The 25,438-nt window shown below is 51.5% G+C and overlaps 14 protein-coding genes across 14 annotated transcripts; 6 read left to right on the top strand and 8 right to left on the bottom strand.

Moving 5' to 3' along the window:
- Positions 1-697: 697 nt before the first annotated feature.
- CC77DRAFT_1020252 (hypothetical protein) lies at positions 698-2,047 on the bottom strand. Its single transcript, XM_018525004.1, has one exon. It carries the CDS (start codon positions 1,993-1,995, stop codon positions 709-711), a length of 1,287 nt encoding a protein of 428 aa, XP_018385988.1. The 5' UTR covers positions 1,996-2,047; the 3' UTR covers positions 698-708.
- A 394-nt stretch (positions 2,048-2,441) lies between these two features.
- CC77DRAFT_900779 (HET-domain-containing protein) lies at positions 2,442-2,765 on the top strand (the record flags this gene model as incomplete). The annotated part of the gene is made up of 1 exon (XM_018533576.1): positions 2,442-2,765. A coding segment is annotated over one exon (324 nt), but the record flags the coding sequence as incomplete, so codon positions are not given.
- Positions 2,766-4,047: 1,282 nt separating this feature from the next.
- On the bottom strand, positions 4,048-4,857 carry CC77DRAFT_1020251 (hypothetical protein). Its single transcript, XM_018525003.1, has one exon. It carries the CDS (start codon positions 4,596-4,598, stop codon positions 4,287-4,289), a length of 312 nt encoding a protein of 103 aa, XP_018385986.1. The 5' UTR covers positions 4,599-4,857; the 3' UTR covers positions 4,048-4,286.
- On the bottom strand, positions 4,521-5,562 carry CC77DRAFT_1020250 (hypothetical protein). Its single transcript, XM_018525002.1, has 2 exons — positions 4,625-5,562; positions 4,521-4,571 (listed from the first exon to the last, which is right to left on the bottom strand). The coding sequence occupies exon 1, from the start codon at positions 5,365-5,367 to the stop codon at positions 4,681-4,683; it is 687 nt and encodes a 228-aa protein (XP_018385985.1). The 5' UTR covers positions 5,368-5,562; the 3' UTR covers positions 4,521-4,571; positions 4,625-4,680.
- Positions 5,563-7,247: 1,685 nt separating this feature from the next.
- On the top strand, positions 7,248-9,388 carry CC77DRAFT_935351 (hypothetical protein; the record flags this gene model as incomplete). Its single annotated transcript, XM_018534436.1, has 2 exons — positions 7,248-7,988; positions 8,075-9,388. 2 exons carry the CDS (start codon positions 7,248-7,250, stop codon positions 9,386-9,388), a joined length of 2,055 nt encoding a protein of 684 aa, XP_018385984.1.
- A 483-nt stretch (positions 9,389-9,871) lies between these two features.
- CC77DRAFT_1020248 (hypothetical protein) lies at positions 9,872-10,955 on the bottom strand. Its single transcript, XM_018525001.1, has 2 exons — positions 10,680-10,955; positions 9,872-10,630 (listed from the first exon to the last, which is right to left on the bottom strand). The coding sequence occupies exon 2, from the start codon at positions 10,569-10,571 to the stop codon at positions 9,996-9,998; it is 576 nt and encodes a 191-aa protein (XP_018385983.1). The 5' UTR covers positions 10,572-10,630; positions 10,680-10,955; the 3' UTR covers positions 9,872-9,995.
- A 1,143-nt stretch (positions 10,956-12,098) lies between these two features.
- On the top strand, positions 12,099-13,088 carry CC77DRAFT_1070056 (hypothetical protein; the record flags this gene model as incomplete). Its single annotated transcript, XM_018529104.1, has 1 exon — positions 12,099-13,088. One exon carries the CDS (start codon positions 12,099-12,101, stop codon positions 12,960-12,962), a length of 864 nt encoding a protein of 287 aa, XP_018385982.1. The 3' UTR covers positions 12,963-13,088.
- Positions 13,089-13,348: 260 nt separating this feature from the next.
- Positions 13,349-14,840, top strand: CC77DRAFT_1008614 (hypothetical protein; the record flags this gene model as incomplete). Its single annotated transcript, XM_018523543.1, has 2 exons — positions 13,349-13,483; positions 13,809-14,840. The coding sequence occupies 2 exons, from the start codon at positions 13,349-13,351 to the stop codon at positions 14,838-14,840; spliced, it is 1,167 nt and encodes a 388-aa protein (XP_018385981.1).
- Positions 14,841-15,216: 376 nt separating this feature from the next.
- Positions 15,217-16,193, bottom strand: CC77DRAFT_935025 (Cloroperoxidase; the record flags this gene model as incomplete). Its single annotated transcript, XM_018534416.1, has 2 exons — positions 15,217-15,968; positions 16,031-16,193. The coding sequence occupies 2 exons, from the start codon at positions 16,191-16,193 to the stop codon at positions 15,217-15,219; spliced, it is 915 nt and encodes a 304-aa protein (XP_018385980.1).
- Positions 16,194-17,042: 849 nt separating this feature from the next.
- CC77DRAFT_1031024 (hypothetical protein) lies at positions 17,043-18,218 on the bottom strand (the record flags this gene model as incomplete). Its single annotated transcript, XM_018526631.1, has 1 exon — positions 17,043-18,218. One exon carries the CDS (start codon positions 18,216-18,218, stop codon positions 17,043-17,045), a length of 1,176 nt encoding a protein of 391 aa, XP_018385979.1.
- Positions 18,219-18,580: 362 nt separating this feature from the next.
- CC77DRAFT_1061141 (hypothetical protein) lies at positions 18,581-19,393 on the bottom strand (the record flags this gene model as incomplete). The annotated part of the gene is made up of 3 exons (XM_018528395.1): positions 18,581-19,068; positions 19,116-19,232; positions 19,309-19,393. The coding sequence occupies 3 exons, from the start codon at positions 19,391-19,393 to the stop codon at positions 18,581-18,583; spliced, it is 690 nt and encodes a 229-aa protein (XP_018385978.1).
- A 140-nt stretch (positions 19,394-19,533) lies between these two features.
- Positions 19,534-21,980, top strand: CC77DRAFT_1040413 (hypothetical protein). The gene is made up of 2 exons (XM_018527202.1): positions 19,534-19,890; positions 19,949-21,980. The coding sequence occupies exons 1-2, from the start codon at positions 19,724-19,726 to the stop codon at positions 21,810-21,812; spliced, it is 2,031 nt and encodes a 676-aa protein (XP_018385977.1). The 5' UTR covers positions 19,534-19,723; the 3' UTR covers positions 21,813-21,980.
- Positions 21,981-22,224: 244 nt separating this feature from the next.
- Positions 22,225-22,610, bottom strand: CC77DRAFT_68067 (hypothetical protein). The gene has a single exon (XM_018532745.1). The coding sequence runs from the start codon at positions 22,518-22,520 to the stop codon at positions 22,275-22,277; it is 246 nt and encodes an 81-aa protein (XP_018385976.1). The 5' UTR covers positions 22,521-22,610; the 3' UTR covers positions 22,225-22,274.
- Positions 22,611-22,697: 87 nt separating this feature from the next.
- CC77DRAFT_1049987 (tannase-domain-containing protein) lies at positions 22,698-25,256 on the top strand (the record flags this gene model as incomplete). The annotated part of the gene is made up of 3 exons (XM_018527604.1): positions 22,698-24,248; positions 24,354-24,517; positions 24,605-25,256. Coding segments are annotated over 3 exons (1,919 nt in total), but the record flags the coding sequence as incomplete, so codon positions are not given.
- Between the last annotated feature and the right edge of the window lie 182 nt (positions 25,257-25,438).

The raw sequence follows: 25,438 nt of genomic DNA, 5'->3' as shown, positions 1-25,438 counted from the left end.
TGGCTCGCTGAGCGAACTAGCTTACTTGATTGAGTGTAGCTTAACGCCGTAAACGCGAACTAGATCCTTACGCGCGTAAGGCATTCCAGGCGACAATTAACAGACCTCTAAAACCCAATGTGGCTTTTACTTATCTCTCCAATCGCACTTTAGAAGCACGGAACAGATATCATCTACGGTAGAACGCCCTCTCGAAACGAGCCGAGCCTTGGTTCACCGCCCAGTGGCACCCAGTGGCGAGTAAATTAAGTAGTCTATACTACACGAACCTAGGAAGCCATGTGCACAACTTGTTGTATGTTTCGCCTGATTTCACGACCAAAGCCTTCTCAGTAGTGCGATGGTTTTGTACCTGAAAACATGTTTGATGCCAACAGTTTCAGGTCGAGCCGTCACCACTTTCGTTTCTAGAAACCGTTCATCGATAGAGCGTCTGCCTCAAGACGCTCGAGGGCCATCGCGATTCGGTCAACTTAGTTTGCTTTCAGGTGTTTATATAGTCTACAGATCCTTCATTCCGAATACTCAAGGCTCACAGCCTATTCTTGTACAACCTCAGGAGCATCCACAACTCAGTCACATCGTGGTACCTCCATGTGGTCGGCATCGCTTCACGTTACGCATATATCAGTTTTAGCCCTAAATTGATAACATGGCCGGATCGATGGTTCCATACATAGGACCGTCGTCACAATAATTCGACTCCGCTTAGTCATATCCTACAAAGGCGTCATTGGTAAATTCCTTCATGAGTTCGGCCATGGGGTCCACGGGAGCAAGAGTTGGATCGAAGCTCGAATCCGTCGTTGTAGAGCAAGGTGCTTCGGAGAAGAGGGAAGTCGTCAGCGACTGGGTACTTTCGAGGTCCGAAGAGTCGAAGAATTGCTCACAGCCGTCCGTAGACAAGAAGCGTAACGTGTTAGACGGGACGTAAGCCCTACCGTACGAAGCGGTTGCAGGGCCTGGTGGATTCTTGGTTCCGGCGAGCGACATGTCGCTTTGGAGAACGGCGGGGAGATTACCGATACCTGACATTCCGGCATTTCCGTTCTGTCCCATGGGTCGGTTCATCGCACTGAAGTCGGTGGTCTGCCGACGAACGTCTCCAGCCTTCAGTTGAGTCTTGCGAGCCTGAAGTTTTTCGAACAGTTGCCAACCCAGGTACACCTCCACATCAGCGACCGGACTGTCGCCCTCCCAAATGAGCATGTCAACAGACATCGGGGGGATTGCAGGGTTCAAGGCTTTCAGGCTCAACTCGACAAACCTCTGGGGATTGACGATGATGCCAGCAGGGGTTGGATACCCTTGGCCCTGTCGCTGCGGTGGAGTCGTCTGCCGAATATCCAGGTTGGGATGAATTTCCGCCAGGCGAATCACACCTAATGCAGTCATGCATGAGTATTTGGCAGTGCCATCGAGGATAGCGCAAAATGGTTCAGTCGGTGAGTTAGCCCCAAGATCGACTGCGACCATACTTCGTCCGAAAGGTCGGCGCGGGGACGTGTCGGAAGCCATGGGTATTGCTCTGCCCGAGCTAGTATCCATGTTCTGCGTTGGGACAGAGGGACTGAAAGCGTCCCAAGCAGGTGAAATCTGATTCGGAAGTGAAGCGGTGCTGTTGTCATTCCTGATCCCTTCCGATCCCTCTGGCGTTGGTCCATATCCCGAGGGCTTCATGACAACCACATTCTGTAGGGCATCATGGGCGGAACCCGCATGATGACCAGGACCCATGTCGCGAGGAAGAATAACAATGAAGCCCGGCATGACTGCTCGCGCAGTCATCATTTGAACGTCTTCAAGAGCCATGTTGGAAGGAACACGGGCAATGGAGCCCGGAGCAACCGATTGCGCGATTCTCTCCGTAATGATTTCCGGTGGCATTTTCTGGGTCTGAGGCATGGTCGCTTGTCCCTGAGGTCGGGGCAGTATTGGAGTAAACGGCCCCGTCTTGAGTGGAACCTGCCTGGGCTGCTTGGAAGTTTTCGGCATGACAGCTGCGTTACAGTGATGGAATGAGGTCTAAGACTGCAAATTCCCTCGCTCTGTACAGACAGTGAAACAGAGCCCGACAACAATGAGGCTAGAATCAGCTCGCAGCATCGTGGTGGGGTGGCTTAAACAATAGGCTGTGAATGCACGTTGCTCAAGCCCTCGTATCGCCATTGGCTGCGATTTGAGCTGAGCACACGCCACCACATAAGCATTGGCTGGGATTGAACCTGCCATCAAACCACTACGAAATCATTGGCTATGATTGAACCTCCTGATCGCGGCGGTTGTGTTGGATTATTTCATGATTGCCATGTTATCATCGCAGAGCCGCATTGCTCACCACGTCCTCGCTGGGTAGAACTTTTCTGGATCTTCGAAACCGTTCCCTCTTCTTGACATCTTCATAGTGATATCAAGCTCTACATCGCAACCCGGCTACAGCAATGCGTCTTTTGCGATACAGTGACACCGGTGATCTAAGTCTCATTCAGTTTGACGACGAGGCCATTCCCACTTATGCGATACTTTCGCCTACATGGGGAGCAGACACCGAGGAGGTCACCTTCAAAGACCTGACAAACGGCACTGGCAAGGATAAGCCTGGCTACAAGAAGATTCGATTTTGCGCAGAACAAGCTTCAAGAGATGGACTAGAATACTTCTGGATCGATACTTGCTGCATCGACAAAGAAAACCAAGCTGAGCACTCGCTGGCCATCGCCTCTATGGCTCTCTGGTATCGCAACGCGAAACACTGCTACGTCTATCCATCGGGTCTTTTGACTACTGAGAGGACTGTAAGCGACCAGTTCACTTGGGAGCCCGATTTTCAGGGAAGCCAATGGTTTATCGCAGGCTGGACAATCCGGAAGCTTTTTGCCGAACACATATCCGTGCATGGCCTCGTCATGCATGATACTTGTGACTACCGAGTCTCAAAGAGCTTCATGAATTTTACAAAATTAGGCAGCGACGGGGAAAGCGTCGCCGTTCGGGATCCATCACCCATCAAAATGAAGAGTTTGTCTGCCTCGAACGTGCAGGTTCCGTCAAAGATACACCCTACGTATGTGACGTTTCAGGGCGCATATCAAGCACCGGAGCTACTACGCCATCGAGTTCATATCGCACCGACGTGGGGAGGCATAGGAGACATACCGTTCGTGCCGGGAGCAGAAGAGCAATGCGTGGTTGACTCCAATGTTACCTGTTCGACCGCTCTATCTGACAAGACGAGCGTGTTCTCTAAGCCATCAGAGAACGACTCAGCGGCCAGTAGGGAGATCTCAAACCACTACAATTCTTTACCGAGCACGTCGCAATCCTGGAAAGAGGTTCCGCTACTCCAAATGGGCCAAATCTTGCCAGCAAATGCCCATGAATCTTGCGAACCCGAGCTGCGGAACAGCGGACTAGTGACTCCTGGCTATGAGAATTCACACCTGAGCGCAGACGGCCGAGAAGATAGTGGTTATGGTGACCAAGAACTCCCAACCCTCGGCAAAGATACAGCACACTCGGAAGAGGCCATTCTTGCAAACTATGCGACCTCTACTCTCCGCGACTTCGTGGACGATCCCGGTCACCAGTATTGGACATGGTGCAAGGAACACCAAAACTGGTGGCATAAGGATAAGAAAACCAACGCCATGATCTGGGCACCGCTTGACTTCGACTAAAGGGTGAGATACGGATAAGGGTTTTCAAGGGACAACACGGCCAAGATTTGGAATGCGAGCAGCGGCGACTGCCTCCAGACGCTTAAGGGCCACAGCTATTCGGTCAAATCCGTGGCACCCTCGCCCGACTCGATCAGGCTGCCTTCGGGGTTACAATATTTTCCATTATTTCATTGAAACATTGTCATTCGTTACTGAATTCCATATGTCGCTTTGGCGCCTTTCGAGCCAGGCAGATAGGAATTATTGTTGCAGAACGCGCCCTCCAGAATACTTCCTCGGAATGCTCATTTTGAGCATTCTTCACACACAGACTTTGTAATCTGTTTTGTACGCACTAGCGAGAGGAATGCTTCTCAAATAACTGCACTCTTGCGGTACTTAAAATACAATGATCTATCTCGTATTCATTCCTATGCTCCTTAACTTGCAGCTGCATTAAAATAGCGGATAGATAGTCACAACGCGCACGATTGAAGATACTATTACGACTGAAGCACTAAGTATACAGGAGCATAGAGAGACTAAGCATTAAAATTGACAGCTCTGATCCTGCACTAAGGTCCGTGCAAACACATCCTAATTCATAGCTAGGCATACTGTATCTATTTACCGGCGTAAGTAGCGTCGTGTTTTGTATCTGAACCATGATCTTTTCAGGTCCCACAATAACGACTTCCATGTATCGAAAAAGCTAAATAACATCAACCAATCGTACCATCGCCATATGACATCTACACCGTGATCCAATTCAAGTCTTTTTTTCAACCAGACTCTGCGAGATTGGAAGCCAGCGATGAATGCCCATAGCACTACAGCAGATGCACACATTGCAAATGCTGTGATTACAAAGGCTCTGATCGAATGACCGGTACCGTTTATCTGCTGCACGTTCTGAAAGTATGGCTGGTTAGAATACATGCTAGAAGGTGACAAAGTGGTCTTACCATTCCATACACCGAAGAAGCGAGCGAGATTGGTAGGAAAATGAATGCTAAGGCCGTCACTTTGATCCAGTCAGCAGAAGCAATAAGAAAGGTAGTCCTGGTAACACACATAGCAAGACTCTTTTACTCTCGCGGATGCTCATCTCTGCCATGCCAATACTCTTATCTATACCTTTATTCGCTAGTTGATCTCTGAGTTGTAATTCAACTTGTTCGAGATCTTGTACTCGAAGCTTGAAGCGTTCCCTAATCTCTTTAAATGCTGCTTGAAGATCTTTGTTCCTATAATCGAAGTGTCTCTTGAAGAAGCGAGTCATCCACCGCAATGTATGACGCTGATGGTCGAGCTCCATTCTTAAACGGCTCCACCCCATATCTGGATAGTCACTAACAGGAAGGGGTTCATTGGCCGTGCCTCGGAGACTGTTGTTGTGGTACCTACGCATCAATCCCTGGTGTCCATCGAAAGATCTTAATTGAAAGACACTCGTGGGCGCAGTAGAGAGATGAAGCTCTAGCAAGGCAGCTAGACAAACATAAAGGAAGTTACCGGGTCCATATTGGTTGTTCGACTCGGTCACTTCAGTGATATATCGCTCAACAAGCGATTTACGATAATAACGGGGATGATGATAAGAATCCCGATTGGGTCTCTCCCGCACTTGTGACGGCCTCTTAGACGAAAACATCGTGGCGCCGAGAGAGTTTCGCGGTGGCAATTTTAACAGGTCATCGTCTCTCATGAATATGATCGCTGTATATATGGTTAGCGATTCGAATTGCAGAGGTTGTATCTTCGCGTGTACCAGTCTTGGATTTTCTCTCTGATGTTTTCTCCAAGATACACAAAACATTACTGCCTATACGTAAAGCAGGGGCATCTCTCAACCACGGTAGAGGGAACTCGTCCTTTGGTATGTATTCTGAAGGCTCTACAGTACTCTTTACGTAATCGAAAATCTCCGGCTCTAGATCTAGGCCAAGACCGAGGACGTCTTCTGTCATGCGGGAAGGTACCCAAAGACTCGTCGCTGCTATGACTATCCTGTAAGGCACGTTCTCGTCTGTCGTTTTCAACAAGGTTCTAAAGTCTGGAGAGGACAGAACTATAGTGTCAGGCCCGATGTCTTCCACGTCTACAAGTGGTAGATTCGTCGAATTGTTGTAATCTCGAAGGATGCAGGTATACCGTTTGATATAGCGACCGTCCTCGGTGAAGCTTGCTAGCCACAGTTGTTCCACATCATGCCGGTAGCGGGTCTGGAAAGGTGACCGATCCAGATGCGCCAGATACTCTGCGTATGACTGGAATCTTGCGGCGGGCTCAGGCTGTGCAGAAGGATGTGAGCCGCTCGGAAGGCTTTCTCCAGAGCTGGTATTGTCTGGCATCGTACGGGTTATTCTCTTCTGGGACCGGGAAGGCTGACAACTCTCATCGCAGAGAAGCCATGTATGCAGCACTTTACGTTGACAAGAGCTATATAGGTAAGTCGCTATGCGGTGAGGTGTAGGTTGATTCCGGTTGCAACCAGGCTTCTGTGGCGTCGCTATCTGCACAGCCTGACGCATGTGTTGCCTGAGCTGACATGCATCCGCGCTTTTCATTCGTCCGCTTCAAATCGCCTTACCCGAGCTGAAAACATCGCCCGTAATTTCAAGCGTCGATTAATGGGCCATCTTATAGTGATACGCCTAGAGTATGGCCATTGAAAGCGAGGAATAGTCAACGTTATGTGTGCGTCTAACAGCCTTGAGCGTGTGGTGGGTGTTTAATGCTGTAGGATAGGTCGTCCTGTGTCGTGATGGCACTTCGCGCAGGCGTATCCCGCCGGAAGGATGCGACAACAAGCATTTTGGGCTATTATGGAGATCCAGCGATTCGTGGAAGCAGACTGCAGGACTCATGGCAGCCTTGCCCACGATATGCGTCAAGTGAGCTTCTGGAAGTGTGCAGCGCAAAATGGAAAAGTGACCTGATCGTTGCAGTCGTTGCGGCGCGGCGGTTCTTTCGCATCCGCAGGCGCCCTGTAAGCACAATGCCACAAGACACAAGGCTACGATTTCGCTGTTCGCGATGTTCGATATGGGTCTGCATGAGAAAACAGGTGGCTGGGAAGGTACGTGTTTGGATTACTGAACCTCCAATGACAGGTTATGCTGGCGCTCGCTCGTATGACGTCATCAACACACCACAAAACTCCAACGTGGCTTCGCCTCGCGTTGTTGCGACGAGCACTAACGCTGGATATGTGACTATGTGGCTGTACAGCGCTTATGCCAAGTGCTCCAGGACACCGGAAGACTGGGGACAGGGCGAGGCGAAAGGCCCTGGCGTATAGCTCGTGTCAACGAACACACTCCGCATCGAAACCGCAATCAGCTTCCGAGGCAGCCGTCGTACGACTTCGAGACATCGTGAGATGTATGGCTATACCTAGCGCGAGCGCTCCATGCCTTAGAGAGAAAGCGTCGCACCGCCCTACAGTTTCGCGAACCCGCCGTCGACCCCTTCGTCCGACCTACCACGTCCTTGTACTTCTCGAGCACATCGCAACCGATAGAGCCTAACCTGTCAGCGTACTTCTTGGTTCAACCATCATTCGAGCTAAAGGACGCCTGCAATATGGACACTTGTGGTATTGGCCGGAGCCTGGTACAGAGCGTGGGCTGTCGCAATGAAACCTTGTATTCTACTCTCCCTGAATCGGGTGTCATACGGCTGGTGAAGATTCTTTCTGGAGATTGGGACGAAGAAATAGTTTGCGACATCTTCGAAACTTCGTTGGGAACAATAACGCCTTACAAGGCCCTTTCATATGCGTGGCGTTTGGACCGGAACGAACCTGATGCAACGATATTATGCAATGATGTGGGTGTAGAGATCAGCGCCAATCTTTTCGATGCTCTAAGGCAGTTGCGGAACGTTCACGTTCCAGTCGTTGTCTGGGTTGACTTTCTGTGCATAAATCAGCAAGATGTCGAGGAACGATCATTGCAAGTTGCCATGATGAGGGAAATCTATGAGAAGAGTCGCGAAGTCATCATCTGGCTGGGGGAAGGCAGCAAGTATGACCGATTCGAAGAACGAGGGCGGAGTCAGCACCCAGCGCAGCTCACGAAAAGAGCTCGCGTTATAGAGTGGTACGATGATGAGAGGGATTCAGCAAAGGTAGATTCATATCCTCATGCGTGCAAAAACACCTCTTTGTTTTCGTCTACCAGTGCGAAGGAAGTATATGGTGCCTTCTGTACCATCTACCTTTTATCGAGGGGCGTGGCACCAGTAAACATACACTTCCTAAAGCGCCTGCCTCTAGCAACAGACGTTATGTCGGGAATCAAGGCGTTGATGAGTGAAACGTGGGTAAGGAGTATTTCTCTCAATTTCCACGTATCTTACTCTTAGTTGATAATGTATGAGTTTCGCTAACAAGTTCTCGCCACATCTAGTGGCACAGAACCTGGGTGGTACAGGAAACAGTGGTTGCGCAAAAGGCAACAATCCGCTACAGCAACATCTCAGCGCCTTGGACAATGTTCTCGTATGCTGCCACGAACTACAGTCGGAGTCGACTTAAAGATAATCTCGACTCTACAATGATTCACCATACCCAAGACCCGTTAGCGGACTTCTATCGCATCATTACCAGCATTGATTCTACGAGGCAAGAGTGGCTGCAGTACCAGCCAATTTCCCTTCTGAGCCTTTTGCGCAAGTTTCGCCCCAGAAAGGCATCAGACGAGAGAGATAAAGTATTCGCTCTACTAAACCTCGTTCGCCACTGGGGACCAAATGGACCATTACGGGCCGATTATAGCCTCCAGCCAGGAGAAGTCTGGTTCCAAGTTACCAAGAATACAATCAAAAGCTCGGGCTGTTTGGATGTTCTCGCGGGGACTCATCAAGCCACTGGGGACTTAAAGAGATACCCATCTTGGATTACGGATTGGAATACCTCACCACAACCTCATGAGTCCGAAAGACTGTCTCGACTTACATTGTATGATGCCTCGGGTCGTTCGCGAGGTCTTGTCCGGTTACACAACAGATCAATATTGGAGGTTCAGGGGTTTTGCATCGATCAAATAAAGTGGCATGACGAGAATCCGTTAGAAGGTCCGATCAACCGTATGCGAGACACAACATTCAATTGGAGACGACAAGTCGGAGTACATACGACTGGGGAATATATATCAGGCGGGAGTCGACTGGGTGCATTCTGGAGGACGCTTTGTGCCGATATACTCTACTCGACGCAAGATGAGGCAGGAAGAACCTTTCAAAGATCTACACCTGCAGGAAAATCAAGCTACGTGAGCTGGAGCGATCCGCTGCTTGATACCTGGCGCCGCACCACCATGAATGGGGGTCTGCGAGACACCTTCCAGATGGGCGAGCGGAATGAGGACAAAAACGCCTTTCACTATGCTGTCGAATGCGCCAGTGAGGGTAGGAAATTTTTCATTACTTCTAAGGGTTATATGGGGGTTGGACCCGACTCGCTCACTAACGGGGATTTGGTCTTTGTTTTGTTGGGAAGCAGAGTGCCTCTGATTCTTCGGCAAGCAGCAGAAACCAGTGTATGTCACGGTGAAGAGGTTGAGATCCTTGTCTCGACGGGGCACGAGTCGGAAAACGAGACGCGATGCTGTAGCAACCATCGAACCTTTGAACTACTTGGAGACGCATATGTTCATGGTATTATGGATTACCAAACTGGAATGAGGGAAGACCCCTTGTGGGACAAAGTTTTTCTTACTTGATTTCTGAAGCTATAGGTTAGTAATCGTCACAGGGGTGTGCGGAAACGACCCCTGGCTTGAAGTAAGCTTCTTACGTCTCTGAACCCATCAGATGTCCTATAAGGAGTTATGAAGATGGATGGTTGTGTTGCACGTCACGGTGGCCAGACAGTTCGGAATGGATATCATGGCGGCTTTGCGCTCGTTTGTGGTGTAGTGGAAGGCAGTAAAATGATTGATGGACCCTACAGCATGCAATTAGCGCACTCGCGTTGTCTCAACATCCGGCCGCCACCTTGATGACCGGGTTAGCGCTTCTCGCAGTCTGGAAAGTTACTTCGTTTCGTTATCTGCACTCAGCACACCTGATACGAGATTCTATCGACGTCCAAAGATTAGAAACATAGCAGGACGCTCAACCTACCCGTACATATTGCTAAGCCATGGTAGACCCTATGTTGACGAACACTACAGCACCAATCCCGGGGTGAAGCGACCATTGAACTTGCAACCAAGTACAGCCCACCTTTTCCCTCGGCATAGAAATCATCAAAGCGAGTCGTGTTGCACGCTCGGGTATCCGGAAATTTTGGTTGTCATTTGACCTCTAAATACTGCAATAGCAACGCTAAGCATTGTGTACAGTCTCAGGATCTATAATGGTCCCTTTCACCCGGCCATTGCTGTGACGACGGTCCGACGACCAGTCCAGGAACGTGTATCGTCCCGGAGCGATCTCTCTGGTGGTAACAATCGTCGCCAACTCCTCGACTGTGCGTGTCTGTCCAATCAACCCCAGTTGGGCGTCCAGGATGAAGCCGAATCTGATTGCAGTCTGCATCCACTCGAACACACCGTCGAAAAAGCCGGACAAGTTGAATACAACTACCGGTTTCGCATGAATACCCAGCTGACTCCATGTTGTCATCTCGAGTAACTCCTCAAGCATTCCGAAACCACCAGGTAATGCCACGAAGGCATCTGCCTCTTCTGCCATCATCCGCTTCCGCTCGTGCATGCTAGCCACCACCGTTGTGCGCCCGAATTGATCAAACGCCGGCTCCGATCCACCTTGTAGAAGCGCCCGTGGGATAATGCCGTGCACCGCGTCAGGCCCCTGCAAGGCCACTACCTCTCTAGCAAGCACTCCCATCAGCCCCATGGTCCCGCCCCCGTACACTAGTGACCATGATCTCTTCGCCATCATGTTCGCTAGCGCTCTGGCAGCATCGCGAAACCTGGGGTCGTTTCCTTCACTCGATCCTGCCATTGATCAGTATGCGTTCACTCCTACGTGCTTATAGGGACATACCACAAAACACACACAGTGTGAATGGTTTTGAACCCGTGTCGCTTGGTGGTTCTGTGTGTACTTGCGCCACCCCCATGGTTTACTGATTCTTGTTTGAGTACCGAGGTGGTCCTGAGCAGAACAAGAGATAGGATGGTCGAGCCGTAAGATAGTCGAGTGATGATACCGTCTTTTGGAGTTTGTCTTGTATTATTTATACATGTTTTACTAAGTAGATCATCGTAGCGATTTCTCTCCATAAGCTGAAGGACAACAAGGGTGGTCTACTAGTGAAACTGCACCCCATGAGGTACTGTCTTACACATCTTCCCTTTTTAACCTAGGTTCTGTGCTACCCCTCGCTAAAATTAGGCTCCCATGCTTATGGCACCGCCCCATACGCTACTTCAGTACTAGGAAGATGTTGTGCCTTGGCACCATTGTGCCAATTCATGCCAAGTATAAACCTGAAGCTGTGAATAAGGTTCGGCTCTACGGGTAAACGGTTCAAATCAACGCTCGCCGCTGCCAACAAGACGTTGCAAGCCCGAAACAGGAGGCTTGGCCAATGCTTCATGATCGCCGGATTGTTCTTGTCTAACAGCAGATCGTGCTATTCGGTTGTTAAAAGCTTCCTATATTCCGGCAACACCGATATCTCGGTAGCACTACTGTGTATCTCAGTCTCCAATTAAGAGGCCTTCGCATTCCTGTAGTACCTCTCGGCCCACTGGTCTAGCCGTAATCAAAGCGAGATGCTAATCGGTCTCTTCTTCAAGCTTCTTTTGCCTCTTGGAGTTAGGCATGAAACAACAGTACTCAGGTACTACTGGGATCTGCCTTAAACGGATCTCAACCTGAGCTTTGTAGGTGACGTAGCATTTGCTTTGTGCAAGACGAAACAATGCTAAGTTTTAGTATCGCATCTTCACGGGCCGACAAGAGAGTTGACTTTGTCCTGAGAAGGGTTCGCCTGGTAAGAGAGATTCATGACAAGACCTCAAGCATGGCACTCAGGGAAGCGGCTCCAGCGAGAGTCTTTTGATGATTACAGCTACATATAGACAACACAGGGTATTTGGGAAATGAACCAGCAGTCAGATCATTATACTGAATTACTTGACGGCGTTGTGTTGCCCTGCCTCAGCATCAACACCTTTTTACGTGACTTAACTTTGTCTTGAAAGTGATACACAAGACATATCCTACGTAACATGAGTCTAGAATCGTTTTTGCATGCATATTCCTGGCCCGATCTGTGACATCATCTCGAGCCATCTTGCCTGCACTTCATGAGTAGCAACTCCTCTATTTAAGAAACTCCCTTATCGCGCATCATCATTTTAATTACTTCATATCCGTCAAACTCTCTCATATTTACAACATCTACCGCATCACACACATCTTAACCAATCTTTCTTTATCTAAACTATCTATACAATGGCAAACAGACCCATCATTGCGATTGTCGGCCCCACAGGCGTTGGGAAAACAAAGCTTGGAATTGCACTCGCCAAAGCCATGAACGGCGAGGTCATCTCCGTGGACAGTCTGCAAACATATCGTCATGGAGGTATTATGACGGCAAAGCCTACTATCCAGGAAATGGATGGTGTCAAGCACCATCTGATAGACTATCTGCAGCCCGACCAAGAACCATCTGCCTTTGTCGACCTTGCTATTTCAAGAATCCAGCAAATCCAGGACGGCGGGAAGATCCCTCTGCTGGTCAGTGGATCCATCTCGTTGACGGAGCCCCTCCTCTCGCACCATTTCATTCAGCGCAGCGATCTATCGGTCATCTTTCTCGATTCTAACATGTCACTTTTGAAACCTCGGCTGGACAAACGGGTAGATAAGATGGTGGAGGAAGGTCTCATTGAAGAAGTACGCGAACTTTACGAACTGGAACAGAGCATGCTGGGCTGCGCAGACTTTTCGAGAGGTGTCTGGAAAGCGATCGGATACCCGGAGTTACGACCAGCCGTTGTGGAGTGCAATGAAGGCAGTAACCAGACTTATGTCAAGAAAGAAATAGCAGAGATGAAGAAACACACGTCTTCGTATGCGCAAGATCAAATCAACAGGATACGGTGTAGGCTTATACCGGCAGTTTATGTGTGGGACATCAATTTCATGGTCCTCTTTGTAAAGGACGAGATGACGTTCGAGAAACGAGTTATCCAGCCTTCTATCTCAGCGTGCCTTGGCTGGCTCTCTGAGGATACAAAAGGACGTGTGACGATCGAGAATACAACGCGCTCTTGGCGAAGCGAGACCGGACTCTGTAGTCAGATTGTGTGAAGCTGGATTGGGTGTTCCTTGTCGCTGGCTGTGGCAATACTTGCGTAATCTATAGGTTTCACTTCATGTTTACGAAATCAACATTTCCCTCAATGTCTTTCGTGAACTGTAGGTAGAGCCCTTGACCACCATGTAAAATTTTGCGAAGTTTTCCCAGGCAGTGTCGCCGCATTTACGAGAATTGCATCGGTAACGATGCGCATAAACGAAGAATTCCTTTTTGATCTACGAGATATCCAAACGTGACATCATTTGTCGTCAGCTCTACATGTCCGTCGTGAATTGCATACTCAACCCACGGTTTCTAGCCTCACCTAACTGTACCACGTTACTATTTTCCTATCCACGCGACGTTTAAAAGCTTACGATTCGGCTGCCTGCCCACTATGGGTACCAGCCCCGGTTCACAGTACAATTGTTCCATGGTAGAATCCTCGCTTAATAGAAGAAGTTCAAAAGACTACCCTTCATTGGTTTATGGATCGCAACTGAACTGTGGAAAGACGAGCGGGTTATTCTCTGTATGTACCATGTGTATAAAACAATTTCCAGCTCCGATGGTGAAGATAAATATCTATTGGGATCTCCATCCCACATTTGACGCTACCGGCTCAAGGTCCGCACGACTTTACATCCTGACTACATTTCCCAAGCTGAATTCTATCTCTACTACCCGCACGCCTACCTCACTCACACTCTCGAGAAATGACCCACTTCGGTTTACATATGCCTTATATGACATCCGTGTTGTCGGATTTCCACCTTCGCGGTCCCCTATCAGGATCTGGGCTTATCAGAGGCGATGCAACTGATCCTGATACCAATCAGAATGCCATACGTTTACAGGATTATCATGCCTCTCGAAGAACCGCGATAAAATATATCATGAACGAAATCGACGCTCGCGTATCACAGGGTGAGCTCTCAACGCCGTTCGAGGAGCATTACCCAGAACCACCAGACTACTTTAGCCAGGAAGACTTCCATGCGGCCTACGACCATGAGGGTTTCTTAGAGATGCTTGCCAAATTACCGAAAAAGGACGTCGAAAGGTACTTCAAAAACCTGAAACGAAGAGAAAAGTGGGACTTGAGAGAAAAGGCGTCCAAGACGGGGAGGTTCTGGCGGCAGCATCCTGGTTCTCGCGCCCGCTACTTTCCCAATGCTGGGTCGAGCATCGAACAATATATCAGCTGTTTGCTTTCCGAGACGTTCGGAGACTATCCAACGCACATGTCACAGGAGGAATCCGTGACGCAAACCGAGCTGTGGCCTGACGTCGCAGAAGGTAGATCTTCAAGTCAGGATACAAAGCTCTGTACACCCGTTGAAGTCGACCCAGTTGGTACGCATACAGATTTCCTGAATGCTGGGGTATACTACAATTCTTATGATGCTGATTTACCCCTCTACGAACCGACGCCGCAGCGCAAACATAACATAGCTGCTGATCTCGAGGAACCAGTCAGACCTTCTACCGTCGATGAACCAACAACTACTGCCAGATATGAAACGTCTGACGTTACCTGGACACAACAAGATATCTACCAGTACCAGCAGAACCAGCAGAACCAGCAGAATACTTGGCAGATCTACGCTCATGACTACCACCGTCAGTATATGGAGGGTCATTACGCACCGCGCTACCGGAGTCTGCCCCAAACTCAAGCACTACCGTGGCACCAGGAGCAACAAGTTCTTGAGTTTTATATCTCTGAGCTGAATCCTCTGTATAGAGAGCTTTATTCGGAGCAGTGCATACAGTTTCCAGGACACGCTTCCAATGAGGTGCCTTCTCGACCACCTCCGACACCACATCTGCGTCCACTGCAGCTTTTCTGCAACGGGGGAGACTATCTGACTGACTGGAGATTGTGACATACGGGTTGAACACCATGGCATTGACAGAAGAATGATTTCAAGAGTCGTTTGAGGGTCGTGGGCTGGACCGTGAAGAAGCGAGTATGCGCGAGAAGGGATGAGAGAAGATGCAAGAGGATTTTGAGGGTGATGCAATCAGGGCTGTGGATACAATGTTACAAGGGAAAGATCACGGCTTGAAGTTTAGAACTTATCGCATACGCGTCTATGTAGAGTCGCAGAATAGGTGGTAAGGGTCTCGAGGAATAGAGACGAAGTTTGAACATGGCGATGACCAAATTAGAATAGCAATAGGGTGATAATAACGATGAAAATTTGATATCTCCCCCTCTGCATACCGTCAACACAAGCCAATGTCTTGCCCCGTACGCTCTCACAAACCCAACGCCTCACTAATCCCCGCAGTAAGATTCCCCAGGATATTCGACCCACCAGCCACAGCAATAAACACATCCTTGTACGAGTCCGCCACAATCTTCACTCCCTCGGGCAGAGGCTCCGGGCTACTCGCCTGCAACTCCACAACCATGGCTCCCAAACTAGGCAGCGTAATAGGCAGAACACTCGGCCTCCACCCAAGCTCAAACGGCAACTTCTCCTGCTCAAACAAGCTCCTCACATACTCTACCTTGGCTTTTCCCGACAACGGATCAGACCCCATAGTCTGCAAATAAAGCGCATTCTCGCCATAACTAAACACCGCTTCTCGCAACCCATACACGAATTCCGGATTCCGCTTCTGACTGTCTTGCGTCCTGGCGTACTTTGCTTTGGCAGCCGTAGGCATATCCGTCTGGTCCTTGCCAGCAAAAAAAGAAATGTACTGCTGCCAGTTTGGGTTGTAAAATGGCTGTGGGTTACCCAATGCGGCGTCTTGACGCGACATACTGGCGTCGTGCTCAATGGGAAAGTTATGCTGGCTCAAGTCATCGAGGTCGAAGGAGCCGCCGAGCGGATTGGGAGAGGAGAGCAGGCCGGCGCCGCTGATGGCAGTGGTGAAGTCGGCGCCGATGTTGAGGCCTGCAGCGAGGCCGGAGATGAGGTGCGGGATGGTCATGTTGCGGCCGTCGCGGTGGATGAAGCCGTGGTTCGCAAGGCTGTTTAGGGCTGGGCAGGGCGAGCGTACTGTTGGGGTCAGGATTATTAGTGACTTTGGTGGAGAACGTGGATAGCAGGGGTGCATGTACCATCGCTGCTTCCTGCTGGATGCCAGTCTGTCCACCGAGGGTCCGTTGGAGGTGCTGGGCCGAGCGAAGAAAGTAAACCGGCGATGTCGAGTGGAAGATCTAGGAGGCCTTCTGCTGATACAACAACTCCAGCAAGCAGTGAGATGGCGAATGTGGAACGCATTTTGAAGAAACGAGCGTATATTTTCCTTTCACCCAGATAACAACAATGTCTTGAGCGGAAACGAGATGCAAGTCCACAACCCACCACCAAAGGGTGCAACCATCCTGTCCTTAAAACATTCCAAGGTTTTGGCACCAATGATCCAATAACCATCGCCCGAAACTCGCTGACCCCTCTCTCCTCCCCTAGTTCTAGAGAAAGATGCCTCGGAGCCTTTTTCATAGCGTCACGTCGCTCGCGTAGTCACAACATAGTCCTGCGTAGTCGACGTGGTCCAACGACGGAAGAGGCTGCGACTCATGATGATCAGCCACTACTTGAACGAATGACACCAGATCGACAGCCTCCAGACCCACGCGGGACGATCATTGACGCACAACTCGGCAGGGGCAGTGTTTCTGCCGGTATTTGTCAAAGCTGGGGAAATCCGGCGCGAAAGGAGATGCGTGTTGCTATGTCTTGTGATGGTGATAGCTGTGGTCGCAGTGTTGTCTAGGTTATGAGAGGTGTTGGTCGGCTGGTGAAGTGAAGCTGTGACGTCATGATCGGAAGTGGTTCCGAGGATGAAAACTGGTACAATGGCTACCTCCGGGCTTGTGTGTTACACTAGACACTAGAACGACTTCCTTCGTGCCCCTTATGACTATTGTTATTAAAGAGTGTTACTTTGGGTGGATGCGAGCGAGGACCGGAAGCGTGGCAGACTTGCAGGTTCGTCTGGACTTCTAACATGAGTTTTATCGCCCCTCCGGTGACTGATGGATGTCACTTGGTAGTATGGCATGGAATTTACACATGGTGGGATAAGAATAGAACAGCTCTGCCTACAACTCAGAAAGAAAGAGCTCCCTAGTCCACAACAGGTCCCAGCTCAACGCCAACCATCCAATCACCCACCACCTCTGTCCCATACTGCTCAAAGTCTTCCCAAGTCTTCGCCTTTATCTCTTCCTCGATTTTGCCATTTTGTAGGCGCCAGCAACCAATCTCACATGTACATGGCGGCGGATAGTGATTTCTCGGCATCCATGCCTCGTCCTCCTCATCCTCCTCATCCTCCTCGCCATCATCAGTCATACCAATCATCTCCAACTCTATAGGATCAGGCTCATGTACAGCGAAAATACCAACGTGCTCTCCCGGATGCGCTTCGACGTAACCAGCGTGCCGTCGAAAAATATCATACCACTTCTCCCTGACCCATCCCTGCACATCCCCGCTCAACTCAATGTCCCGTATACGTTGAAGGTACCCAGCATACCACGCATACTCCAGTATCCAATCGACAACCATGCCGCTATCGCAGACATGAGGGCGGAGTCTAGCCTCGACGTAGGACCAAGCTGGATTTGGGGCGCACCATGCGGGTTCCGTGACGTTGTACCAGGGGTTGCTGGACTTGTAGGCTGAGCCGAAATGCAGCTCGAGGGCGTGAGTGTGTGCGAGGAAGAGGCCGGCGGAGTGGCAGTGGTCGTCGTGGTAGAGGTTGTCGCCCGTGACGGTGTCGTCGCGGTAGTGGAATGGCGGTACCTGCACGTCGAAGAGCGCAAAGTACTGTTCAGCTGTGAAGTCTAGTTTTATCTTCTCGAAGCCGTGAGTGGGGGGCAGGCAAGGGAAAAGTATGTTTCGGAGCTTGTGAATGTTATTGATGGGGGAGGTTGTTGAGAGTGTGAGGTTGGGATCCCGTGATATGGGGTTTAGAGAGTGCGAGGATACGTCGTAGGATGCTAGACGGTTGTCTGGCATTTTCAAGGATGTTAGGAGATGGCTTAGGTAGAAGGTTGGTGGGTCGTCAAATTCCTTGGTGTCTGTTGACCAAGCATGAATTCTTTGGCGGACATAATCTCTGAGAAGGGGTTTGGGGATGGTGAAAAGGAGGCTAGGGTTGTCGGGGTTGCTGTAGGACAAGGTATAATCCAAACTACCAATATTGCCTACCACGACACGCTGCGCACCAATCCATTCCTTCAGTACCATGAGGAGGAGTTCTATGGGTAGGTGTGCGGCAACCAGCTGAAAAGTCATCTGGGCTGATGGAATAAGTGCCATGGAGTTAGAAATCGATGAGGGAACCAGTTGGTTGTGAGTGTTGGGGTGGCACATGTCGTCTTGATGCTGCGAAAGGGATACCATATTTTGGAATAATGGACCTGGAGTCAACTCTGAATGACCTTTGCAACGGGACATGACAAGGATCAAGCGAGCACAGCACGTCCGACATTGTGCGCGCCGTGATCGTTAGTCGTACTTCGCAACCGTGGCACTGCAATCACGATGCTGACGGTGAACCACAGGCTGTTGGTCAGACTTCAATATGTACATATGGTTTGCTGATGTTTGCCAGTATTGAAACAAGTATTCGTACAGTCACTATCTCTTCATCATCGTCAACGTCGTTTGGCTGGTGCAGGGCTCCAACCTTGGGGTTGCCACTCTTGATTCTGAGCCGCCTGCTTCCATGGCGAGTCCTTGGGTTCCTTCTTCATCCTCTTCTTCGCTGTGAAGGCAGGCGCATCGTCTTGGGCGGCCGGTGCTGGTGGGTCGCGTGGCATCTGCTGAGGCTCTGCAGGTTGCTCGGGCTCTACTGGCGCTGGTCTTGCAGCTTCCTGGTCGAGTGGGCGAGGCGGTTCTATGCTGTCCCTTATCTCTTGGTCGGCATTCATCTGCGTGACGCCGCTGTCCGGGTCTCTCGACTGCAGCATCTGCACAGGTTGTTGCTTATCCGGCGCATCCAGCGATGACGGCTTTCCTGCCCATCTCGCATCCGCCTGCGCGGCAAGCTGCTTCATGCGCTCGATCCTCATCATGTCTTGGTGTTGTTCGGCGACAGTGGGCGGTTCGTAGCGCGTGTGCCGCAGCCATTGCATCCATGACGCTGCCACAGTCAGTTTCCATGCACGACGACATGTGGAAGGCACAAACGCGATATCTGCACGTCGCCATAATGTGTGCTACGGCTGTATTTTGCTATTCTCCGATTGCGCAGTGCGTGCAGTGCGTCCTTGAACTCCCAGAAGGTGTTGCCCTGGAGATCGAAGCCTGTGATGTTGTTAGAGGCGTGAAGCAAGGATACGCCAGAGACCTATGTCGAGCCTGTGTCGAGGCCAGCACTCACCCACAAGCCACTTCTTGCGCCATGGAAAGCGCTTCATCTTCCATTGGTACCATGCTTTTCGAATTGGGCCCACTGCGCCCGCCATGCTGAGTCTCGTGTTGCCACAGGATAATTTCCAGAGGGGAGACTTTTGCTTGGAGGCGACTCTGACGCGCAGCGGTGACGTTGGCCGCGGGTGGCTGGTGCGTAAGCACATGTGCAAGCCAGCAAGCATTCCCCCACCACCACAAGTCTTCTCCACACACACATGCCTCGACATCACAACAACACATAGCAGTCGAGCTTGTTACATAGCGATATATACATTATCATATCATATCCTACTGCAACTCGTGCACCTTCCATCCACAGTAACAACGACACCCACCCTCGTGCCCAACCCAAACAAACCTGATTTGCGCCCAAACCGCCTACCATGGCGTCTGTAACGTCTCTAGATCAGGACATGCGAAAGCTGCGCATGGACAGATATACCCCCCAGGCCGCCAACGAGGTCCGCAGCTGGATAGAAGGTACACTGGGAGAGCGACTGCCGGCGGGAGATCTGCTGGATGCGCTCAAGGACGGGACCGTATTATGCAGGTACAGTGATACCCGGCGGGTGACCAGGCAGCCGGGCCAGTCCAGCTAACCATGACAGACTCGTCAATCTCGCCATACCCACCCCCGTGAGGTTCAAAAAGTCGGCCATGCCTTTTATACAGATGGAGAACATCTCCCACTTCCTCCGAGCCTGCGAACAGCCGCCGCTGAACATGCCCGCACACGACCGCTTCCTCACTGTCGACCTGTACGAGTCCAAAGACCCAGCCCAGGTGCTGCAATGTCTCAGCGCCTTCAGCCGCGTCGCCAATTCAAGAAATCCCTCCAACTTTCCTACCACCATCGGCCCTAAGCGCGGCGGAGCTGGTGCATTGAGCCCCTCAGCGACCGGAGGAGGCATGACAAGTCCTGGCATGCCACCGCCGTCTCCCGGCTATACACGTAGCCGAGGGCCCAGCACAGCCAGCAATACCAGCGGCTCTAGCACATTCAATCCCCTTGCGCGGCCGCCTGCTGAGAGGACACTGAGTGCGGCGCGTACCGGAGGCTCAGACACATCCTATACTTCCAACGGTCTCCCCAAGTCACCTCCTGGCGGAGTCAGTAGCTGGAGCAAGAAGGTTGACGAAGGGAGCACAGCACCGGCATGGAACATTCACCAGTACGGCTACATGGGTGGCGCGAGTCAGGGCAACCAGGGCATCGCATTCGGCGCACGCCGGCAGATCACGAGCGCAGGTCCGCACGTGCCGAACATGGCTGAGAAGGAGCGCCTGCGACGTGAGAAGGCGGCCGAGGAAGAGAGGCTACGATTACTAGCTGAGGAGGCCGAAAACAAACGCCGCATTGAGCGCGAGGCTGAAGAAGAACGCATACGCCTCGAGGAAGAGCAGAAGTGGGAAGAGGAGACACGTAAGCAGCAAGAGGCCAAGCAAGCGCGCCTCGACCAGCAGAAGCGCGAGTGGGAAGAGCAGGAGCGTCAATGGAAGCTGGATGAAGAACTTCGGCAGCGAGAAGAACGAGAACAACAAGAGCGGATAGAGGCTGAGACGCGACGGAAGCGTGCTGGGAGCGACGCCAGACTCAAGGGACAATACCTTAGCCAGTACCAAGCCGAACAAGTCAGGTCACCGCGCAGTCGACGGGGAAGCAGCGAGGAGCCCAACGCCGAGCGCGAACGCATACGAGAGTTGGAGCGCCAGCTCGAAGAAGCCAAAGAGCGCGAGCGTCAATACCAAGCCGAGCGCGAAGGACGTCTCCAAGACAAGAAAGTGCGATCGAGGAGTAAGAGCCGTACGCGCGAGCGGTCCAAGAGTCGAGCCCGTCCACAACCTCCACCGCGCGCTCCAAGTCCGCAAGATAGCAATGTATCCTGGGCGCAAGCAGACGACCGCGAGTATCTACGCAAACAATGGGATCAGACACAACGACAACCCGCGCGCCCCCTGCCCGAACCCACACCACCATCGCTTCCCACCCGCCCACTCCCAGAGCCAACAACGACTCGTCCGCTTCCCGATCCAGCCGCATACACACAGCAGAAGCAAAGCCGAACGGACCGCTATCTTGCATCAAACCCTCCTCCTACAGCACCTAAGCCGCAGACGTACATTCCCCCTGAACTAACCTCGACCTCCGAGCAACGCGGCGAAGACTCACGTCGCGCCGCCGCGCAACAGAAGACTAAGAACGCGGGATGGGCGAGTAAATCTCTCCTCGAGCGTGAAATGGAGCGCGAGAGGGAGAGACAAAAGGAGTGGGAGGAGAGTCAACGCGCGCTGCAGGAGGCGGCCAAGGATCCCAATGCGGGCACAGGAGGAGGCCAAAGTTGGGATGTGAATCAGTATGGGTACATGGGTGGTGACAATCAGAACAGACTTGGAGGTATTGGCGCAGGGAAGAGGCAGATTGTTGGACCGAGGTTGGGGGGGCCTAGGCCTTTTGGGCGGAGGGCTGATTAGAGAGAGACTATTGGACGCGTTTTTTCGTTTGTTTGGATGGCAGAGGAGAAAAGTAGTGGTTAGAGGGGTTTTCATTTGTTCAGTGGGAGAGAGATATTTTCGAGGTGTTGCATGTTAGCGCTGCGTACTTGGAAGGCTGTACGCGGTTTAATATATTAATTTCTAAACATTTTGAAATCATGTCCATCTTCTTTGTGAGACTACCATGGAGATTCTAGTGGTAAGAGTGTCATGTAGATCACCACCAGAATAGCCCGAGGTGAGTATTATTGCACCGAGTTTCTCTAAATGGAAGGAGCTTTGTTGTTGTCGCTCGGAATGGCGGCAGTACCCGCGCAGGCAGGCGATGTCAGCACTGTAATTTCACCACTTCTTACCGGCTACAACACTACACATGCATGTGCCAGACATTGAACCGCAAGACCCGCCGACGTACGATTGAACGCTCTTGAATCGAATCTTCTATCGACAATCTGCTAGGGAAAGAGGCACGCATAGGGCAAATGAAAATAGAGCCGACTTGCGGGTTGGTGGCAAAAGGATTTGGCAAAACCTCGGGATGATGACGACCAAGTCAAGCAATGAGGAGGGTGGACTAAACAGGCAGCTTCTCCGCAGTTGGGAGAGGCGTTCTTGAAACGCTGCCTTGTAGAAGCCATAGCTTTTGATCTGCACAGATATGCGAGTTGCTGACAGTGTACGGGCCATTTCTTCAATCCGGGCTTGTATGCACAGTGCGATCGACCAGTGGGAAACACCGTTTGGTGTCTCCTTGTGCCGGTTCAATATGATGATACAGCAGGTGTGCTGCCATAAGTAGCAGCGATGAATCGCTCTGCTACGCTCTCCAGTAGACCGGCACGGCTTTTCAGTGCTCTTCTCGATCCATGTTCATGCCTGGCACCATGGTCTCTCTCAGCTTCTTCCTCATCGGTTCTGTCCTCAACCTCGTTTCTCTTGGATCCCCCACCAATCAATCTCGCGCCTCAAATGGCTTCTCCCAGCAATGCACTTCCGTAGCCACCAAACTCCACATTCCGCAGGCAAATATCTCATTCACCGAGTTCGTCGCTGCCAACACGACGTTACAATTTCCCAACGCCGACCCATCATGCACTCGTCCCTCACAAGCAGTCTCAGCCAACATCTGCCGCGTCGGCTTGAGCGTCAAAACCTCGGCTACCTCTGGCATCAGAATGGAAGTCTGGCTTCCCCAGAACTGGACTGGTCGCTTCTTGAGCACCGGGAATGGGGGCCTTGGTGGGTGTATCCAGTACGAGGATCTTGACTATGCAGCGTCACTGGGTTTCGCATCTGTGGGCACGAATAATGGACACGAGGGGATGACGGGCGAGTCGTTTCTCAACAACACTGGTGTGATTGAGGACTTTGCGTACCGTGCTGTGCACACTGGTGTGGTCGTTGGGAAGCAAGTGAGCGACACCTTTTATGGCAAAACACACTCGAAGAGCTACTATCTAGGCTGTTCCACGGGCGGAAGACAAGGTTTCAAAGCCGTTCAATCGTTCCCCAACGACTTTGACGGCGTCGTCGCTGGCGCGCCTGCATTCTCCTTCAACAATCTTACCTCCTGGAGTTCCGGATTCTTACCTCTTACCGGGAGTCCAGAGTCTGCGACCTTTGTTCCTCTCGAAATGTGGCCCATCATTCATCAGGACGTGCTGGCGCAATGCGACATGCTCGACGGCGCGGCAGACGGTATCCTCGAATCGCCCGATCTGTGTCATTACGACCCGGCCGGCCTTCTCTGCACATCGGGTCGAAACACGACATGTCTTACCGCAGCTCAGGTACAGACAGTCCGCAGGTCTTACGCGCCTCTCCTCGACGCCGACGGCAGTCTGATCTACCCACGCCTACAGCCCGGTGCCGAGGGCACAGAGGCGCCTTTCACGCTGTTCACTGGCCGCGTATTCGGCGCCTCGGATTGGTTCAAACATGCCGTCCTCAAAAACCCTTCGTGGGATCCTAGCACCCTCTCTCTAGCCGACATGCATCTTTCTGCGCATCTCAACCTAGCCGACATCGAAACGTGGAACGGCGACCTCTCGGCGTTCAAAGCAACAGGCGGGAAACTACTGCATTACCACGGTCTCGTAGACGGCGTCATCACGAGTGAAAACTCGCCGCGGTACTATGAACATGTTTCCAAGACGATGCAGCAGGCGCCTGCTCAGCTAGACGACTTCTACCGCTTCTTCCGTATCTCGGGTATGGCGCACTGCGATGGTGGACCGGGCGCGAGTCGTATTGGGAATCAAGCTAGGAACGCGGCGGGCTTGGATCCGGAGGAGAATGTTCTCATGGCGATGGTAAGGTGGGTGGAGGAGGGTGTTGCGCCAGAAGTCGTTGTGGGGACTAGGTTCAAGAATGGGACGACGGCTGGGAGTGGTGTGGATTATAAGAGGAGGCATTGTAAGTGGCCGGCGAGGAATGTGTACAGGGGGGTTGGTGATTACAAGGATCCGTTGAATTGGGAATGTATCTAAAGTTTTTCCCGATCTTACGACATACCCACAGCTACACCAACACCGACACATAACATAGCAATATCAGCTACCCGTACCGCGCCCGCACCGCCAGTCTCCCGCGCCGGCCCACTAATAGTGGGACTCGCACTCGCAGTAGCCGTAGGTATGACCGTAGCCTCCGTAGCTTCCGCACCCAACTTCTCCAACCCTGCCGTAAGAACAATTTGTTTCCGCTGCGTCGTATAGTCCTCCAGACTCTTTTGTCTCCAAGTAGCACTCTGCACCCCATTTTCATCACAGAACCAACTCGAACGCGTCGATTTCCTTATCCCCCAGGCCCCATCCCTGCATTTCTCTGACGAAAACGCTGCGCCCCATAGCGAAACCGTGCACGTGTTTGCTGCTACGTCAATGTATTCTGTCGCCCTGCTACCTGGTCCTGAACAGTCCACATCGTACGTCGTCTGCCACCAGTCGGGTTTCGCCATCCGCGCGGAGATGTAGTCGGGCGCAAAGGTAAACGTGAAGGAGTTTGAGTTGTTTGCGACGTGGTACTTGCTAGATAGGTCGCCGCTGTCCTGGTCGAATTGCGCGTGTATGGTTGTTTTGTTTTGGTCAATGTTTACGAGGGAGCCGCGGAAGCCAAAGGGGTGCTCGGTTGCGCGGCCGATGCTGTCTTCGCCGAGTAGCCAGTCTCTGAATTCCATGGTGGTTGTGAAGTCGGCGGCTGCTAGGGCTGTGAGAGAGGCGATGAGGAGTGGTCGCCACATGGTGGTGGTTGGATGGTGCGTGATAAGGCGAGTTCAAGCGTATAGCGCGAATACGAGGGATGGATATCCGGGGTAGATGTCTATGCAGAGTTTATAGCCATGGGATATAGTGGTGATGAATCAAAACACATGGTAGAGGCAGCACATTTTTATGTCTCGGAAAAGGCTCGGCAGAAACGGACACCCATTTACAGCTGGCATGTAGACGGATGGGTTAACCCAGTAGTTCTCGTTCGGGTGCTAGGTCAGCCTGGGATGTAGGCCTGAGTTGCTCATATAAGGCCTCCATCGTTTTGTTGCTCCTCTTGGCTTGTGCCGTCGCACCCGCGTTGATGGTATTATGTGGAGCCATGTCTAGATCAGT

The sequence above is a fragment of the Alternaria alternata genome, assembly GCF_001642055.1.
Source record: "Alternaria alternata strain SRC1lrK2f unplaced genomic scaffold CC77scaffold_10, whole genome shotgun sequence".
Lineage (NCBI taxonomy): Eukaryota > Fungi > Ascomycota > Dothideomycetes > Pleosporales > Pleosporaceae > Alternaria > Alternaria alternata.
The sequence above is the reverse complement of the archived record's forward strand: the minus strand, read 5'-3'. Positions and strand labels throughout refer to the sequence as shown.